The sequence below is a fragment of the Sardina pilchardus genome, chromosome 23, assembly GCF_963854185.1.
Source record: "Sardina pilchardus chromosome 23, fSarPil1.1, whole genome shotgun sequence".
Taxonomy (NCBI): domain Eukaryota; kingdom Metazoa; phylum Chordata; class Actinopteri; order Clupeiformes; family Clupeidae; genus Sardina; species Sardina pilchardus.
Genome location: NC_085016.1, coordinates 29,053,109 through 29,071,415, shown reverse-complemented (window position 1 = coordinate 29,071,415; position 18,307 = coordinate 29,053,109). Strand labels below are relative to the sequence as shown.

The 18,307-nt window shown below is 43.1% G+C and overlaps 2 protein-coding genes across 8 annotated transcripts in view; one reads left to right on the top strand and one right to left on the bottom strand.

The window, feature by feature from the left end:
• abi2b (abl-interactor 2b) overlaps positions 1–8,576 on the top strand; it is a 23,370-nt gene extending 14,794 nt beyond the window's left edge. For all 6 annotated transcript variants that reach the window (XM_062527444.1, XM_062527443.1, XM_062527442.1 and 3 more), the window contains 2 exons: positions 1,662–1,847; positions 4,250–8,576. In XM_062527444.1, coding sequence (XP_062383428.1) covers positions 1,662–1,847; positions 4,250–4,425 — 362 coding nt within the window. In that variant the 3' untranslated portion in view covers positions 4,426–8,576. The remainder of the gene's footprint in view (positions 1–1,661; positions 1,848–4,249) is intronic.
• Positions 7,789–18,307, bottom strand: itm2ba (integral membrane protein 2Ba). 2 transcript variants are annotated; one of them, XM_062527445.1, is made up of 7 exons: positions 18,141–18,307; positions 11,972–12,103; positions 11,734–11,832; positions 10,221–10,436; positions 9,809–9,919; positions 9,388–9,538; positions 7,789–8,991 (listed from the first exon to the last, which is right to left on the bottom strand). In XM_062527445.1, the coding sequence occupies exons 1-7, from the start codon at positions 18,225–18,227 to the stop codon at positions 8,903–8,905; spliced, it is 885 nt and encodes a 294-aa protein (XP_062383429.1). In that variant the 5' UTR covers positions 18,228–18,307; the 3' UTR covers positions 7,789–8,902. The 2 variants fall into 2 exon arrangements, with proteins under 2 accessions (XP_062383429.1, XP_062383430.1); XM_062527446.1 differs by lacking the exon at positions 11,734–11,832 and having other exon boundaries at positions 18,141–18,306.

The window sequence follows — 18,307 nt, the reverse complement described above, 5'->3', positions numbered from 1 at the left end:
AACATCTACCACCTAGCACAAAGAGGGGACGAGAACTACTCAAAATAAATAGTTCTATTGATAGACAAATAAACAAAGAAAATGATTGTAAGTGGAGCTACAGTTCTTTCTTTCTGTGTTTTTGTGAAGAGTAGTCTTCACGTAGGCTGGGTGAACCCTGCCTGAACTTCCGGCGAATTTGGATTTAGCCCGGCAGCTCAGACTGGAAACCTGCACATCCATCTCCTCTGTTCCCTGCCGGAACCTTTGGCCCCAATCAGATACTAGCTTATCCAAAAGACACACCGGATCGTTGGTCTGATTGGTTGAAGGACTATCCAAGCACACAGTGTCATTTGAACGATGCCCATTGTTCACGCCTTGAATGCAGTAGAAACAAAGCGCAGCCTCCCCATACTAATGTTCTGTCTTAAAAGATTGAGCTTAGTAAGGTGATAGCCAGACTAGTCCAGCTTCCAGAGCCTTCGTGTGATGTGTGAACTGTGATGGAGTTGTGCTTCAGGTCCCCTTCTTCCATAGTTCCTGGGATTGTTTTGGTGGTGTCCTTGCATGCCGAGGGGTTTCCCCTTAGCCTGACCTTTCATTTTAGACCACCTTTAGATTACCTTAAAGGGATATTCCGTCATTTTTGGAAATAAGCTAATTTTCCACCTCCCCTCGAGCAAAACTATTTATGTTTACCTTTTTCCCGTTCAACCAGCCATTCTGTGAGTCTGGCGATACAACTTTTAGCTTCAGTCTAGCATAGATCATTGAAACGGATTAGACCAGTAGCATCTCGCCTGCTAGCATGATGTTTAAAAGTGACTAAGATTTCTGGTCTCTTCTCAAGTTAGAAAGTGCAATAAGACCAACTTAAAATGAAACCTGGCGTTTTTCTAGGCTGATTTGACATGGAACTATACTCATCTGGCGTAATAATCAAGGCAAGTTGCACGCGTACCATGGGCGCAGTGATATCACTCAGCATCTGAAAATAGTCCCCATAGACAACAAGCAGTAGTGCCTGATATCACTGCGCCCATGGTACGTTTGCAACTTGCCTTGATTATTACGCCAGATGAAAGTGTAGTTCCATGTCAAATCAGCCTAGAAAAACGTCAGGTTTCATTTTCAGTTGGTCTTATTGCTCTTTCTAACTTGAGAAGAGACACGTTTTAAATGGGAAAATTACCGGAAATCTTAGTCACTTTTAAACATGATGCTAGCAGGCGAGATGCTACTGGTCTAATCCGATTCAATTATCTATGCTAGGCTGAAGCTAAAAGTTGTATCGCCAGACTCACAGAATGGCTGGGTGAACGGGAAAAAGGTAAATATCAATTGTTTTGCTCGAGGGGAGGTGGAAAATTAGCTTATTTCCAAAAATGCCGGAATATCCCTTTAACCTTCAGTGCTGATCAATTGAATCATTTTATGCATATACCATGTGTGTATATCAACATCTACATACATAATGTAGTGCACTGTGCATCTTAAAAGCAGAGCCGATCGTTGGTCTTCACTAAAGCGGGCTAGTTTACCAGTTCTGTTGTGTGTTTTATAATGAGCTCTGCATAATTTAACAGAACTTTTATTCTTCCCTCTTTACACACACACACACACACACACACACACACACACACACACACACACACACACACAATCCTCTCCTCCTGCAGTCTCGGACGCGCCGCCACCCCCACCCCCTGCCGACGAGCCGGTGTTTGAGGAGACTCCCCCTCCACCACCCCCAGAGGACTACGAGGATGAGGAGGACGAGGAGGAAGAGTCTGCCGTGGTGGAGTACAGCGACCCCTACGCTGAGGAGGACCCGCCCTGGGCCCCACGCAGCTACCTGGAGAAAGGTGAGGCAGTGCACCTCGATTGATTGCTTGATTGCGATGGTCTAGCTGATAAAGATCTAGCCTTAAGAAAACAAACTGAGGGAACACACATACAAACAATAGATAATAGATATCCAATAGATCTCCGTTCCTTGAGGAGGTCACTGAGTACTATCGGTGCGAACAAACTAAAAAATAATCAGTTTTGCTTAGTTGGAGTTGCTGCAGTCTGCTGTTAAGACAGCTAGGCAGCTACAGCGCCACACTCTGGGGCCATGAGCATTGGGGCTCACATGCTTTCAGAGGACAGGGCAAATGAGGGTCTCGGAGCTTCCAACTGGAACAGCAGAAGGTTGAGAGTTCAGTCCCACCATTGTGCCCCTGAGCAGGGCACCTAACCCCGAGTTTCTCCAGGGAGACCGTCCTTATAGTTAGCTCCAGACGCGCTGGATAAGAGTGCCTGCTAAAATGACCAATAACAAATAATCTCAACATCTGATCTAGCATGCCTCAATGATGTCATGATCCATGGCAACTTTTATTTCTGTCAACTGTTTACTACATAACACAGTGGCTGGCCTATATATTGCCTATATGGCCTATGAATATTATGGTTACTGTCAGGTTTTGTATTATGTCAAGTAGGGGTGCAACGGATCGAAAAAGTCACGGCTCGGATCGTTCCTCGGATCAAGAGTCACGGATCGGATCATTTTTCGGATCAGAAAAAAAAAAAAAAAGACAAATAAACATAGTTTTGTCTTTGACGGGATGTTGTAACGTGGCTCAAGCACTTTCAGCATGTGTTTAAAGTAGGCTAGTGTTGTCATGATACCAAAATTATTGTTTCGATACCGATACTAAGTCAAGAATGACTTTTTCGATGCTTTTTTACAATTTTAGTTGATTTGGTGTTTAATCACCTTATATTGAATATTGTGTGATCATTCACACCAGTGGCCATCCAAGATTCTGCTGGACCCTCCACACACAATATGCATAATTACTAGTAGCTACAAATGTTCAGTCATTTGTGTAGGCCTACTGATTTAGCTATCTTTAATGTGGTGTGGAGGAGTGCGCATAGGAGGTGTGTGTAATTGAGTCCCTGTCGCTTTAAGAAATACGTGAGGGTAATTAGGCTTCAGTCTCACGGTTTTATTCTTGAGAAAATAAGTTGGATAGCCTATAGTGCATGATGACAAGGATATTTCATTAGATAAAATACATGTTAATAAAACTAACAAGTCGAAGAAAATCTTTCTGGGATCATAAAAGAGATGAGTGTCTTGCAATGCTCCTTTATGATTTTAGTGAGCACTTAGCTATCTCCAGATGTACAAGTTAGCCAATGTTGCGTAGCTTATTGCTGACATTGAACCCAACAGTAGGCTAAGCCTAAATTACCTAAATATCATAGCATAGGTAGGTGCGCAACAAACTTGAGATGTAAGTGTGCACAAACGAACTTGATATTAGGCTATTATTGTGTTGCTGCTATGCAGCCACATCAGCACTTAAACTAGCAGCCATGTATTGCTGGTTATGGCATGACCGCTAATAACGTGTGTGAGAGCAGGAAAGACGCGCAGGCAGGCTAGGGGAGCAGAGCAGGGAGGGACTAGAAGCATGCCTTGTGGACACGCATGTTACTTCAAAAGAACACACGGACATTATTATTAATAATTATTATAAATCAGTCCACGGATCATGTGTGTGCCGAACCGAAGATACTGATCCGAACGGATCACGGATCAATGATGATCCGTTGCACCCCTAATGTCAAGTCATGTCAATGTGGGTCATGTGAACCATAGGCCATGAGAGAAAGAGCTTCACTGCGGGAGGTTTTTCAGTTGATGTGGGAGTATTTTCTCTGCCTCTGACTTGAGTAAATAACCGGCTGTAATGACTTGTCACCCTGTACACTTTTATGTATTGCGTATTGCGTCTGTATTTTTGTAGTAATTGGAATCCACCCACGATGCCAAAGGCCACCCAGTCTATTAAAATAGTTTCTAATGAATTAACAGTGCAAGGACAATTGCAGGAAACACGCTTACATTCTGAGTCTGTAACGTGTCCATCTTTAACCCCCTAATAACCCCAGACAGCTGAGTTGGTCAACTCTTATTGGAAATGGTGTGTTTTGTGAGCACTGTTGACACGGTACTCAGCAGAAATAGTGTGTGTGTGCTGTGGGTAACACAGGATATTCTGTTTCCTGTTTTTCTCTCATACTGTCTGATACAGAGATTTTGCATCAGAGTTGAACTATGGTTGCCCTCTGACAGGCGGAGTTCTAGGTTTTGTCCCTGTCAGCTTGCTTTAGTCCGTGAGCACAGACTGAATTGATCGTCTTCTGCAATGACCCTGCAGGATATTGACTTGTGATGATCTCTCTCTGTCTCTGTCTCGTCCAGTGGTGGCCATCTATGACTATTCGCGTGATAAGGAGGACGAGCTGTCCTTCCAGGAGGGCGCCATCATCTACGTGATCAAGAAGAATGACGACGGCTGGTACGAGGGCGTTATGAGTGGCACCACGGGCCTGTTCCCCGGCAACTACGTCGAGTCCATCATGCACTACGCTGACTGAGCCCCCGACACACACACACACACACACAGCCCCCCCTCCACCCTGAAACACCTACATCATGCTCATCCGCTGCCCACTGAGCCCCTACACACACACACACACACACACACACACACACACACACGGGAGTAAACACTCCCTTTATCCTCCTTAATTCACAGTGCTGCTCCCGCCATACCATCTGCTGCTCTTCAACATACACTCTCTCTCTCTCTCTCTCTCTCTCTCTCTCTCTCTCTCTCTCTCTCTCTCTCTCTCTCTCTCTCTCTCTCTCTCTCTCTAAGTAGATACCTACGGATACAGAAACTATTTACATAACACCCACACACTTTCTTTCAATGATTCAGAACACACACACATACACACACATACACACACACACACACACACACACACACACACACACACACACACACACACACACACACACACACACACACACACACGCGTATGTACTCAGAACTTTCCCATCCCAACCTTAAGTTTTGAGTGATGGATAACTGGAAGAGACTGGAGGTGTGAAGTGGAGGAGTGGAAAGAGTGAAGAGGACCGAGACTTGACTTGGAGAAAATGCTACATATTTTGCCTGAGGAAACATTTACCTGAAGTGAACTGTGAGATTTAGTTCTTTCTCAATTTTCTTTCTTGTCTTAAACCGTGTACCCATGAAGTTAAGGGTGTATAGTAAAGACTGTAGTGTATGTGTGCGTGGGTGTGCGTGCGTGTGTGTGTGCTTGGTGTGTTTTGAGTGTGTGCGTTTGGATATCAGTAGTTGGAGAAAAAAATCCAGAATCTGACTGACCAAACCTACAGGTCATTAGGACTCTTTGGAGGACTTTTATTTTTTCCTCAGTTTGAACTCTTGTGTATTTCTTTCCATTTCCTCCTTTTTGAAATAAGCTTGTTTGCTTCCTTATTGCTTTGAGTCGGTGTGTGGATTTGCATGCTTTGTGAAGTGAGAAGTGTTGCTGTGAACTGAGACCGAGGAAGAGGGGAATCCATAGAACTCGCTGTCTTATACCTCCTTCTTCTCCCTCTTACCCCCCCCCACATACACACACACACACCTTAAATTTCAGTTCTTCTTACCCTCAAACAATTACACTTCATACGTGACTTTACCTGAGAGTGCTCTGAAAGGAGAGAAAAGCATGAACACTAAGTGGTTGAACACTAATATTTTGTCTTCAGACTGCCCCTAAAAGCTTCTTGAGGGCTTGTTACTGCTAATGGTTATCAATGACCTGCATCTGCACCACACATTTGATCAAACTGACTTTCCATTATCCAGAAACACGCTAGCAACAGCCATGGTTAAGCTTGTGAGAGACAGAGACAGATATTTATTTTTCCATGTAGGGGTGGTGAGAGATTATATTCTATATGTTTATTTTGAGGGAGAAGGGAAGATCAACTAAGCTATATGAAATGTTTTCTTTTGATGTGGGGGGTTGGTGTGGTAGGCTGGCAGGGGGAAGTGGGTTATGGTTCAGGGCAGGAAGGCCGTGGGGGGTTTGGCGGTGGGGTGGGTGATAACCAAAGGGTCCAACTATGTTTGGAGTGCAGTGTTATATGAGATGACCTTCAGAGACACTATAAGCCTCTTCACTCTCATCCTCAGTCTCGCCCATTTCTTTACAGTCTTAATGTTACACAGTAAAGTTACTGATGGCCACACACACACACAGCGTTTCACATTTACTACAGAGAGATAGGAGTCCTATGAAGAGAGGAACATTAGTTGGTGCCATAGACATGTAAAGGTTCAAGGTTGGTTGGTTAGTGTGTGTATGTGGGTGAATGAGTGTGTGTGCATGAGGTTAATTTTGTAATGCTAACCACCTTTACCTTTCATCGATCCAGAACCACTACAGCAAAAAGTTCACTCTGTTATTACCATTTTTCTTTTTTTTTTGGCAACGTAAAGAACTACTTACGTGCTCTTGCCTATTTCAGAGTATCCTGTGTAAAGTGTTGATATTCAGAGTTATATTGTATATGATATGATATGATATATTGTGTTGAGCATCATGTGAAGGCCCAGCAGTGATTTCATGCTTACCCCCCTCCCCTGTATACCGCCTGCCCCCTCCAGTCCTTTACTTGTATCTGCAATAACGACAACACGAGGCACAATGGATCTGGTGGATCTGGACCGAAAGCACAAGTGGACTGGGGAGAAACGGCAGAAGTGGCCCGTCTGAGAATAGACTGGATCACACACTCAATGGGGAACCGGTCTTTACAGTGGACCAGCCTACAAAGCAAGAGACTCATCACAAAACTGACCTTTAACCGATCATATTGTTTGTTCCACGAGTCAGCTGTATGACAAGGTGCACAGGGGACTTTTCTATGAGGTACATTGATGTCTGTGTCAGACCGTCTGTCTGTCTGTCTGTATGTGTGCCTGCGTGTTTGATGTGAAATGGCTATTTCACTGTCTCTTATGTGTGTTAAGTTTACGTTATTATTTTTTTTTTCTTTTTTTTTTTTAAATTGAGAGTTTGTGGACTTGAGTCTTTGCATGTTGATTATCTTTGTGAGGTTTCTTTTTTTCCCTGATGGGTGAGGACTTTTATTGGGCCTTCTTTTCTGGGGAGAACACTGCTCAATTTCTCCACTTCCCCCCTTTGTCTCCTCACTTCCTCCCTGAATACTGAACTGTAAACAAAGGATTGATGCTAGGAAACATAATGATTGTGTTGCCTGTGTTGGTCATGCCCCCAAGAGATTTGAACCGTTGGAGAAAATACTCCTAGGACAAGATGAAAGACGAGACACACAATGTTTAGTTGAAATGGGGCCTTGGTTTTGCATTGCTGCCTTCATACCTTGAAATACAGTCTCCCTTAGCGTCTGCCAGAACCTTGTTACTTATGCCCAAGTTCCCAAATGGATTCAAAATCTCAGCGCAGGATATGAAAGGGACAGTGGTATGGGAAGAGGCATGGTGTGATGGACAGGGAGGGGATGGAGCTGGAAGGTTGGAGTGTGAATGAGCAGGAAAGAAGAGCCCCAGTTTAGTGTAGACCCTTTTGAAGAGACCAGTTGGCCCCCTAGTGGCCCAAGCCCAAAACTACACACCCCTCTCCCCCGAAAGCACCAAGGCCCCATCCAAAGACAACCCCCCCAACTTCTGTACTTGAGTCCAGGTGAATAAGGCTTGAGTTGAAGACCAGTCCATATGACATGGCAATCAACTTAATCCAAAAGGAACAATAAAAAAATAAAATCCGTTGGAAAAAATAAATCTTGACTCCAACTTTTTTCCTCCCCTTCTTTTTAATCATGTGTTTTTACAGCAGCGTTAGTGTGAAAAAAATGTATGTAGAATATCAGTAAGGACACATGCCAGAGGGTTCACTTTAAACATTGGTACTTTAATTGTGCCGTTAGTCTCATTCACACAGAGGTGATGCTGTATGGTTAGTTACACAGACTTCAGCTACCAGACCTCTGTATGATACAGGTATACCCTTAAAAGAAAATCCTCATCATTCATCTTATTACAAAACTGATTTTAAGATTTTTAACATTAAATATTGCCACAGTCTGATAACTGTTTACAAATGTGTTTCTCTACATATAAATTTGTTTTAAATATCTTGACACTGGGGTTTTTAAGCTATTCTCAAACATCCTCTATTTTAAGAGAATGTGTTCTTGCTTGATTTCTTGTTAAGGAAATATACATAGAATTGTGCAGTGTATTAATACATACAGCAGATAGAACTGTAAAAAAAGATTGCCCTAAACTACGTAATCTTGATACCAAGTGTCACTAGTACAAAAATCATTCTCTATGCAAGTATGTAATATGTTCATGAGTGGCTATATTTCATACACTTTCAATAAGCCAGTAATTTCTTCCAGTAAGTCATATGGTAAAGAGAGCTGTGAGGAAGCTTCACAGTTTAGATTTTATCACAGGCCAAGCATTTATCTTATTACCCACCAAAAATACACGCATTAGGCCTGTTTGAAGTTACTGAATTTGTTACTTTTTTTTTTCTTTTTCTTTAAATCTTTTGTCTCATTTTCATTCTCTCTTTCCACACCAGTGTAGCTTGGGGCAAAAACAAAAGCATTTCTTTACATTTTAAAAACATCCATAAACCATGGACAGTATCTCACTTGAGAAAAGATTACTTTTTTACATCAAAAATATCAGAAAACAACTTTTTGTCTTTCGCTTTGATATTGCTGAGATGGAAAAGAGGGAGACCAAGCGTCAATCTACAGTCGGGACACAACCACTCCTTGGCTCACCCTGGCTACTGGCTGCTGCCACTTTTGCGGCACAGAAAAGAATTGCAATAACAAAAACAATAACTCGGACCACCACCAGACAGGAAACAGGAACAGCTCTAAAGGAAATAGAGGGGCTAAAATATTGTAATTTCACTGCACTCGAGTGGAACTCAGCAGAAAAGTGGTTTCCGTTAGGTGACCGTGCCACCGTTCGTCTCCGCATTACAGGTTGCAGATCTCGGTCTCCACGACAAACTTGTTCTCGAAGTGGCGGATCTTGTGGCAGTCGAGCGCTTCGCGCTTCTGCATGCCTGTGGTTCACAAGACACAGAAAACAGCAAATTCTCAGAAACATCTCGATGTCAGCGGTTTTGCTAAGCACGGTTCATGGTGGTTAAGGGAAGGTTATTATGGACCACATCAGCAAAATGTATCAGAAAATAAACACAGAGTACAGCTGCGTAGCTGTGTGAAAGACAAGACAGGTAGGTTTGTGTGAACCTGGATTTCAACATCATGCTTCGCGTTGCAGATTTTAGTTGAAAAAGATCTCTAATAATAATACATGCATTACGTAAAGAACCCCATCTTAACCATATCAATGGACAGAAACTCCGACATAAATACAGACAATCTACATATTCTTGCCAAGATCAATTCTTCTTTATACTTGTGTGATCCAATTTGTGTGTTGTCTGTGTACTCACCCATCACAGTATCTCTCCTCTGCAGCTTGTAGGTGTCCTTGCCCTTGCACAGGCTGTAGATGAAGTAGCCCAGCGTCTCCACATTGTCCAGCTTCTCTGTCACGATCATCTGCTCGTGAATCAGGTAGGACTGGGGCAGGTAGGTGCCCGCCTGGTGAGGTGAGGAGAGGAAAATCAATCAAATGACATGGAGAGATCTCCAGAGATCCAATTGGAAGCGAGACTTACACTTGAACGCTTCAAGGACACCATCAGGCACCATGGAGACACGCGCACACAATGTTTTTACACTCATACTGCTTACAGTACATACAACAGAAAAATCTACCAAAGTATACCACAGGTGCGCGCACACACATACACACACAAAATCTCTTTCCTGAATGAAGTGAGATCTGCTGACCTGATGCAATGATATTACCTTAATATTGATAAGCAGCTCCAGGAAGTCTTTGGGTGGCATGACGATGGACGTGTTGAGAGGGATCACATAGCACTTGTTCAGGTTCAAGTCCAGATAGGCAGTCAGACGCTGAAGGAGTCCCAAAATACATCGCACCACAGATTAAAAAAACAAGTCACTAGGTATGAATATGTATGTATGGCCATAGCAAAAAGGATTTCACATAGTTAGAGGCCTTGGGTAAAAGCACATGAATGACATTTTGAGTAGAGTATAGGGGAAGCTGAAATGGTAACATGTCACCTGTCTACTCCAAGAGCTTAATTTCAAGAAAACTATATGTGAAGACTACATGTGCTACCTACTACATGTGTCCGAGTTAGGGGCATGTCTAGTGCTCCAGTGTCAGGGGCATGTCTAGTGTCCTCACCCTGTTGAAGTCGTGGACAATGTCAGCGGGGTCACTGTTGCTGAACTCGGGCACGGGCACGTTGATGAACTCCACCTCGTCGTCCTCCAGGATGCGCACGGTCTCCTGGATACGGCGCAGCTGAGAGGGCAGGTCCTCGGGCACCATCACCTCCTCCTCCTGGATCATGTAGTCTTCCTCCATGTAGTCCACGCCGCAGAAGTACACGGGACCCTCCTGGAACAGCGAGGGACAGAGAGAGAAAAAGAGAGAAAGAATGACAGAAAGAAAGAGTGAGCGATATTCTTCAGCATTAAGAGCTCAAGAGTCCCAAGTTGTCCCAAATCTTGGTTGCACAGTGAAAGTGGATATTTCATCAATTCATATGGTCGCACAGGACTGAAGCCAGAAATCTGGTAGCAGAAGAGGCTGAGAGCACATAAGCATAGAAAGTCCCCTAATCATCATGAGTAATCAGAAGAAGTGGCATAATCGGCTATGTTTACACACACATTATGGACCAATGATGGGACATGTTGGCAATATTGGGTCATCATTTAAATAAATCAAATTGGTCTATGATGACAAATTGTCACCAATTTAATGTCGGACAAGGAGTGCATGAACTTGAGCCATCATGTGGCATACGAGGTCATAGAGCTGACCCAATGATGTTTGCAATTCGCTACAGCATTCTAGGTGACTTTCATGAAACTTGTTATGACGGCAATAGCGCACAAAACCTATTTAATGGGGACTATTTTGAAGAATCAATATATTAAACTAAGTTTCATAGCCCATTACAAAACCTTAAAACTCTTCATTGCTCAGTGATAAGATAGTATGTTGTTTTTTTTTTTTTTTTAAATAAATAAATTTGACATGATAACTACGTGGTCTGTCTTGAACAGAAGTGTATGGCGATTCTGAGACAGCTGTATAGTAACCATGACGATTTTGGTGGAGGAGGCTGCTGTGACGTAAAAGATGTACTGCGGTCATATGCTGAAAATAGTTCTGAGTTCTGGTAAGGTTGACCATAGAATTCCGACGAATTTGTGGTAAAGAAAAAGGTCTGTTAGCATCAGCACCCCTGACACGGGTGATTGAGCTTAATCAGATAAATTACAAAGTTTTGGAGAACGTTAAGCATCTCAATTGTTCTAACAGTTACATTTACCTGACTAGTCAGCTTTCTGCTTACTCACTTCTTCTTCAAAGAATAATTTTGATCATTATCAATGTTATATCAATATCATATCAATATCAATAAATCAATATCAACCTGATTGAATCTAACTTGTCAAATGTATACCCCAGCCTCATTTTTATTTTATTGTAATGCATCTATTTGTTCATTAATTCATATATTTATTACATGGGTCTGTGTTTGATACGTATTTATTGCACAAAATAAATAAATAAATAAAACGGAGTTGAACCTTCCCACTCAACATGGATGTGAATGTGAACATAGCCTTTGATTGAAGCAGGTGAAGATTATGATAAACCCTGTGGGAAGATCCACACAAACCTGATGGAGATAATCATACTCATCATCATCACCACCACCACCTCCACCCACATTCAGGTGGGGTTTCATTTGGAAACTATTATCCGTGCGCCCTACCTCCTGAAAAGGGAAAACCTTACAATTACCACCTGGGGAAATGGTTGTGGTGCCACCGTAAGCAGCAGCACTGAGTCATGTATGGCGATTGTGTGTGGGTGCGTGGGAGGCAGACGGACGTGTCGGGCAGCTCTGCTCTTACCGCCAGGAAGTAGTACCTGTACAGGTACGCTCCTCCGACCACTACCCCGGAGAGCAGCAGGGCCAAGCCCAGGCACATGCACCAGCACCAGGCACGCGACTGCTGGCGAATACGCACACCCTCCTCCACATCCTAGAGAGAGAGAGAGAGAGCGCAAAACAAGAAGCAAACAAGTTACATTACATTTATTCACTTTTTATCCAAAGCAACTCACAGTTAAGTTAAAAGAAGTAGAACAAAAATATATATGATATAGGTCCGAGCAAATATAGCATGAGGTACCTTCTTTAACATTCAAACATCAAGTCAAGCCTCAAACCCAGAATTCCCCTTCCCCCCCACCCACGAGGACAATTTTCCCCCCTGTTACGTCCCGGAAGTTGTAATCAAGCCATGGTAGGGGGGTCCAGAGACAAGAACATTTTGAATATTTAAACGTTTTTAAATGCATCAATGTGGTGCACTTTGAAAAGAAATTCAGAGGTTAGACTTATTTGTATCTATGACCCCCCTGCTGGAAGTTACAATCAAGCCATGGTAGGGGGGTCCGGGGGCATGCACATTTTTAAATATTTAAACGTTTAAAAGCATCAATCTGGCGAACTTTGAAAAGAAATTCAAAGGTTAGACTTTTATCTGTGGATGATAATATTTCTGCTGTACTCTAAACTATTTTGCACTTCAGAATTTTAACCATACACACACAGGTGGAATAGTTTTGATGATACTGCAATCCTAAAGTAGCATATCTAAAGATTGATTGATCTGTCTGTCTGCATCCACAGTTCCCTCAGGAGCTGTTTACTCCTCAGCAGATCTGCTACTGATCTGGTGCAGATCCATGTCGGGCCTGACCTGGATGCTCACAACAAAATTAGGTGCTACTTATCATTTTGGCATTTTTCTCCGTCGCAGATACCCGCTTTTCAATTGCCAGAGACAATGAGCTGCGGCTCTTATGTAACATGTGCGCATGGGCGGCCGGGCGCGCGCACACACACACACACACACACACACACAGCAAATCCAGCCTTTCATCCCAGTTGCCTTGTTTGACCTAGCCGCTGATCTTGCATAGGCTGCGCGCACTCCACAGCTAGATTATCTAGCGGTGCTCAGCGTGTCATCCGGCCATTTGCCTTCACTTGGGTCTTCCTTAAACAGATGCTTTCCTTACCCCACCCTCCGAGTTCCTCCTCCATCTTATTTCTTTCTCTCCATCCTACAAACTCCACTCCAGCCCTTTCCTCATCCAAGCATCCGTCTATCTTTCGGGTTTTGCTCTTACACCACCTCCCAGGCCTCCTCAATCCAAATTCCTCCTCAAATCTCCCTCCTTCAAACTCAACTCCTTCCCTTTCCCATCCATTTGTCTGTCTATCTTTCTTTTGGTTTTGCTTCCCCCCATCCCCCGGCTCCCTTCTCTTCATCCCATTTGTTTGCTCCTCAGCCCACACAGTCAAACTAGTGTGTGGGTGTTGATGACTGCCTCCGCAGCCCTGTCCAAAGTACAGCAGGAAAAAAAAACGTCTTGATTGCTGGTCACTATATGGCCTTTAGTCTGAACACCCTTCCAAAGCACAGACTTGACTGCTTGTAAACAAGTCCAGGGGGTGAATGTTTCGCTTCAACTTTGAGAAGGGGTTAAGGGAAGTCAATATTCAACAAAAAGAGAGCTGAGAAGGCAGAAGTGACTAGAGTGGAACGGACAATCCAATCCACCTCACCACATCACAACTGGCTTCACATGGGCCACCTATACTACTGTGCTCACAGTCTCCAGGGAAGTGAGCAGATCAAGTGAATTATTGCTAGCTGTTGCATTTGTGTTTGTTGTTGACAGAGGTGGAGTGGGGGGGGGGGGGGGGCATTTTGAAGGCCTCTTGCTATTGGCACATGATTTACTCAGAACAAAGGATTTGTTTAGGGAGGAGATGCTGGCAGGGTCCTATCTCTTCCTAGAGATAAACTGGGAAAATCTCATGCACATGCGTGCATGGACACATACACACACACACACACACACACACACACACACACACACACACACACACACACACACACACACTTGATGCAAGTCTGATGAGCAAAACGTCTGTTGGGCGTTTTTGTGAGAAACAGAAAAAAACGGAAAAACGAAAGCGAAAAAACTATTATCTGGATTTAGCATTTCTGTTATGTTAGGTCCTTAGTGAAACTTGTAAGACTACCAATGAAATGCTCAATGTTCAATTTGAGGTAGTCTAGGCCTATTTACAGTTTTATTATCATTGACGGGAAGTTCAACGCAACAGTAAAAACAAGACGTTTCTTGGCTAAAAAGGGGAAGCGCAACACACAGATAGGGCAATTCTGAGAGGAAGTACCGGCTTTCCTCTTGAGACAGCAGTTAGCACGCACCCAAAATTAACCTCCCTTCACTAACATAAATACCACCCCATCAGATCTTCAGTCCTTCACATGTTCAGTCTTCCATTTTGTGCATCACGTGGAGTAACAAAATGTTTTCTTTCCTACAAACTGAATTACAGTGAAACAACAATAATACATTTGTGTCACTGCTAATTGTTGCCAACAAAAAAAACTCATAGTGGTATTGTTTAGTGCTGGCAATAACATGCAATAACTACCTAATTCCCCAGACACAAACTCTGTCTCTCCCTCTCCACAATGGAAAACCTCTTATGAAGGGAGGCTTAATCCCTTTGTCCAGTAAGCCAAGGAACTTCATCACTTCCAGGTCACTAGGTTTACCCTTTTATGAATTCTACAAACAATTGACAGCGTTCAACACCACATCTCTCAAGCCAGCAGTTTTATTTTGCAAAGGTTTCTTGATTGCCTTTCTGCCAATCTGAAAGTCCAATTTACTACTCATGACACAGCCAGACTATCTACAGTGGTGTTTTGGGAAGGGGGGAACATGTCTGGCACCAAGATGATGAAAATTTGCCCGTGGATTGCGGCAAAACCCACCAGGGACAAGACTACATTTCCACCCACAACCTACTCACAAGAGCACCAGTTAACACCAGTTAACTCTTTTTTTGGTTCAATCTTCACAGCTAGATTGACCATGGTCTTCGAAGTGTCTGATTAGACATTTCCAGCTCAGTTGAGTTTATAATTGATCCCAGCTCAACCAAAATTACCACCCCTACTCAATTATGTCAGATACACATATAACAGCTCTTAGACCGTAAACAACTAGGTCTTCAACTGTAAATAAGATACAGAGACAAACAGGATAAACAAAATACAACACTATACTGTAAAACCCCATGTCACCCACAGTTTGCTAATCTGTAGAGGTCTTGCAACAGTATGCTGGTATTGTGTGTGCATAAAATAACAAGATAACAAGATAACAAAATCTCAGAAAAGACTAAGAAAGAGCACACACACACATTTACTCTTCTTGTTCAAAAACTACCTCAGAACTACAGTTTGTGTAACCATGAAACAAGCATTGCATCAGCACTTCCAGGTCCCCAGGGTGACGAGCCATCTTGTGGGTGGTGTGTGTGAGTTTGTCTGGGCGTGCAGAAAGAGCAGGAGAGACAGAAGGAGTGAGAAAGAGAGAAAGGAAGAAAGAAAGAGAGAGAGAGAGAGTTCAGAGCTAAAACATTTAACTCACAACACAAGCAAGCCGATACATGCCGCGCTGCATGCTACCTACCCATCTACCTACCTACCCACACACACACACTAAGCATTAGAGGTCACACAGTACAGAGCCTAAGGCCTCCTCATTCAGTCGCACAGTCTTCACTGAACCATTCAGGCAGTAGGCTTTGTCTATAGGCCTGTAGTGTCTCCTATGCATGGGCTGCGCTGGCTTGGGGTTGACCACTCTGGCTACTGAGACCGCTTTGTATATCATAGGTGGACAAATGTGGAAGGCTATATCTATGCTTAGACTACTAAAACTAAACAGCCTGGTATTTACTGAATTGTGAAACAAAAATCAATATCCAGCTTTTCTTTTGCATATTTAGGTCTGTTTGTCTGTATTACCTATACTTCTATCCCTCTGTTTCTCTCTCTCTCTGGAGAGACACAGATATCTGTAGGTTTATCGGTCATCATCCTCTCGTTCTATCTATCTCCGACTAACTAGTAGGATGAGGCACAAAAATCCCCTCTGCCGGCTGTTCACTGTTGCCATGGAAGATTAGCGTGTAATCTCTCACACTTCACGTTGACTCGTAGGCCTGTCCGAAATGTGCTTAGGTCGTCCTCACCTCTCTTGGCCTGCACTTCCGTGAGAATCTGCTCTTCTAAGCAATCTCACTTCCTCCTTTTTCTCCTACATCTGATGAGCCATTTTCACTTTCTCGTAAGCTCTCGATCAACTGTTTAAAGACATGAGTTACTGTCTGTATGCAAATACCAGCATGCACACACCGAACACACACAAGCCTACACAGGACGTCAAAGCAAGGGAAAAGTCTGCTTGAAGTTATCAGAAACTTCTGCATTTTCAAATCTTAAATAACCTGGCCTGTGCCTGAATTCAGGTACTATAACATACAACGTTAAGACCTAACTACAATCAAATATACTAGTATAATACATTTCCTTTTTATCTTAGCACAGTGATTTTGGCTTTACCATTTTTAAAATGCTCCGCCTAACTCTGGACTACTCCAAATAATTGCTCTCAGCGCCAAAGTCCAAATGACACAATAATGTTACACGTCATTGTTTTTCTTTCTTTTCAAAAAGCCGCTGAGAGAGGGCAGAAAGAGTAGACAGTGAAACTACCTGGTGAACCTTGAGAAAGGGCCAAGTGACTTGTGCTGGATGTCACATAATTTCCTGTACAGTCAACATTACCCCAACAGGTTATTCAGGATAACCATTAACATAAGGGCATGGTGGTTTAGATATTTACTCTGTACTCTGAAGCCAGATTGCAAAAAAAGGCCTCGTTTTCACTCTTTTTAAGAACAGAATTTAGAGGAACAAGTTTGTTTCAGTCTCGCTGAGAATGCACCCGCTTCTCAAAACATGAGCAGACAATTTGAAGGGGGAGTGAAAGCTCCCACGAAATCATTGCCTGTCGCGGAAAACCCAGTTAGATCTTTTTTACTCATGATTCACACCGCATGTCATAAAATTAGCAACGACACCAAAACCATCCAAATTTACACCATTTCAACAACAGATGGTGCTTTTTCAGGGCTCCGCGCAAGGAGTGCCAAGTCACAGAGACAGACGAACAGAAGACAGGGATGTGTCAAAGTCTGACACCTCGCTCGATTACGCTCACTTCACACATTAATTTATAGAGCGCTGATCCCATAGCTGCTTCGCGACTTCCGCCTTTGTTACTCACCCACCCTCCAAACGATCCCAAAAGGCTAAGAGAAAGGGAAACAGGAGCCGCAGCAGTCAACTTAACTGGAAGTCAAATTTCTATTGCCCGAATATGTAAAACAAAACATGACATACATCTATCTAACTTTAATCTTTCGCCATCTCCACTTTCCAGATTAAGAGATTTCCCTTCGTTGTCGGAAACAAGGGAAATATTCCTAGGAATTAGCGACATTTCGTGTTTAAATGGTGGTAATGTTACTGGCTCAAAGTGCACAAACACTCGTTTGATAACATTAGTCTACCGATAAGCATATATTGTTTCCCATCAAGTCGATATGCTTGTCAACAATTCGTTGACGTTAAGAACTTCCTTCAGTGTTTCAGCAACTGCGAGACTGTATGTTCTGTGGTTCTGAGCAGTCAGCCATTTTTCTTACAGCTTCGGATTAGTCAAAACAGACTCTCTGTTGGACGGATCAGGTCATAAACAAACCGGGAAATGCTACAAACTTTCCGTATATAAAGGTTTAGACGTGACATGCATTAGTTCTACTTTGCATAAATTACTAACACGCGTGCACTAAATAATTTCGTCTCACCTTAAGTCGAAAGACGAAACCGCAGCTCAGTGTAATCGACACTGTTTGGAGGCCCCGAATTCATTTAAACCGCGCTCGACATTTGTTATTCAAATAATGGCAAATGCATTGCACGTCTATATCAGCAAGCCTGTACCACCACGGTTATGGTGTACCCACCGATATACCCGAATCTCAAATCACCCCACTCGGTTTTCAGTTTATCGACAGAGTTGAAAGAATAAAACAATTAACGTTAGATTTACCCTTTCATCAGGGATCAATGCCTCTTCCTTCCCATCTTTCTTCAAATCCTTTTGACCAAGAGCAGCGTTGAACGTTAATTTCACCATTGTGGAAAAAATATGCGAGAGAAATCTCGTCTCCTCGTAGGTCGACCTCCTCTGTAAGTACCCAGACTAGCAATGACGCA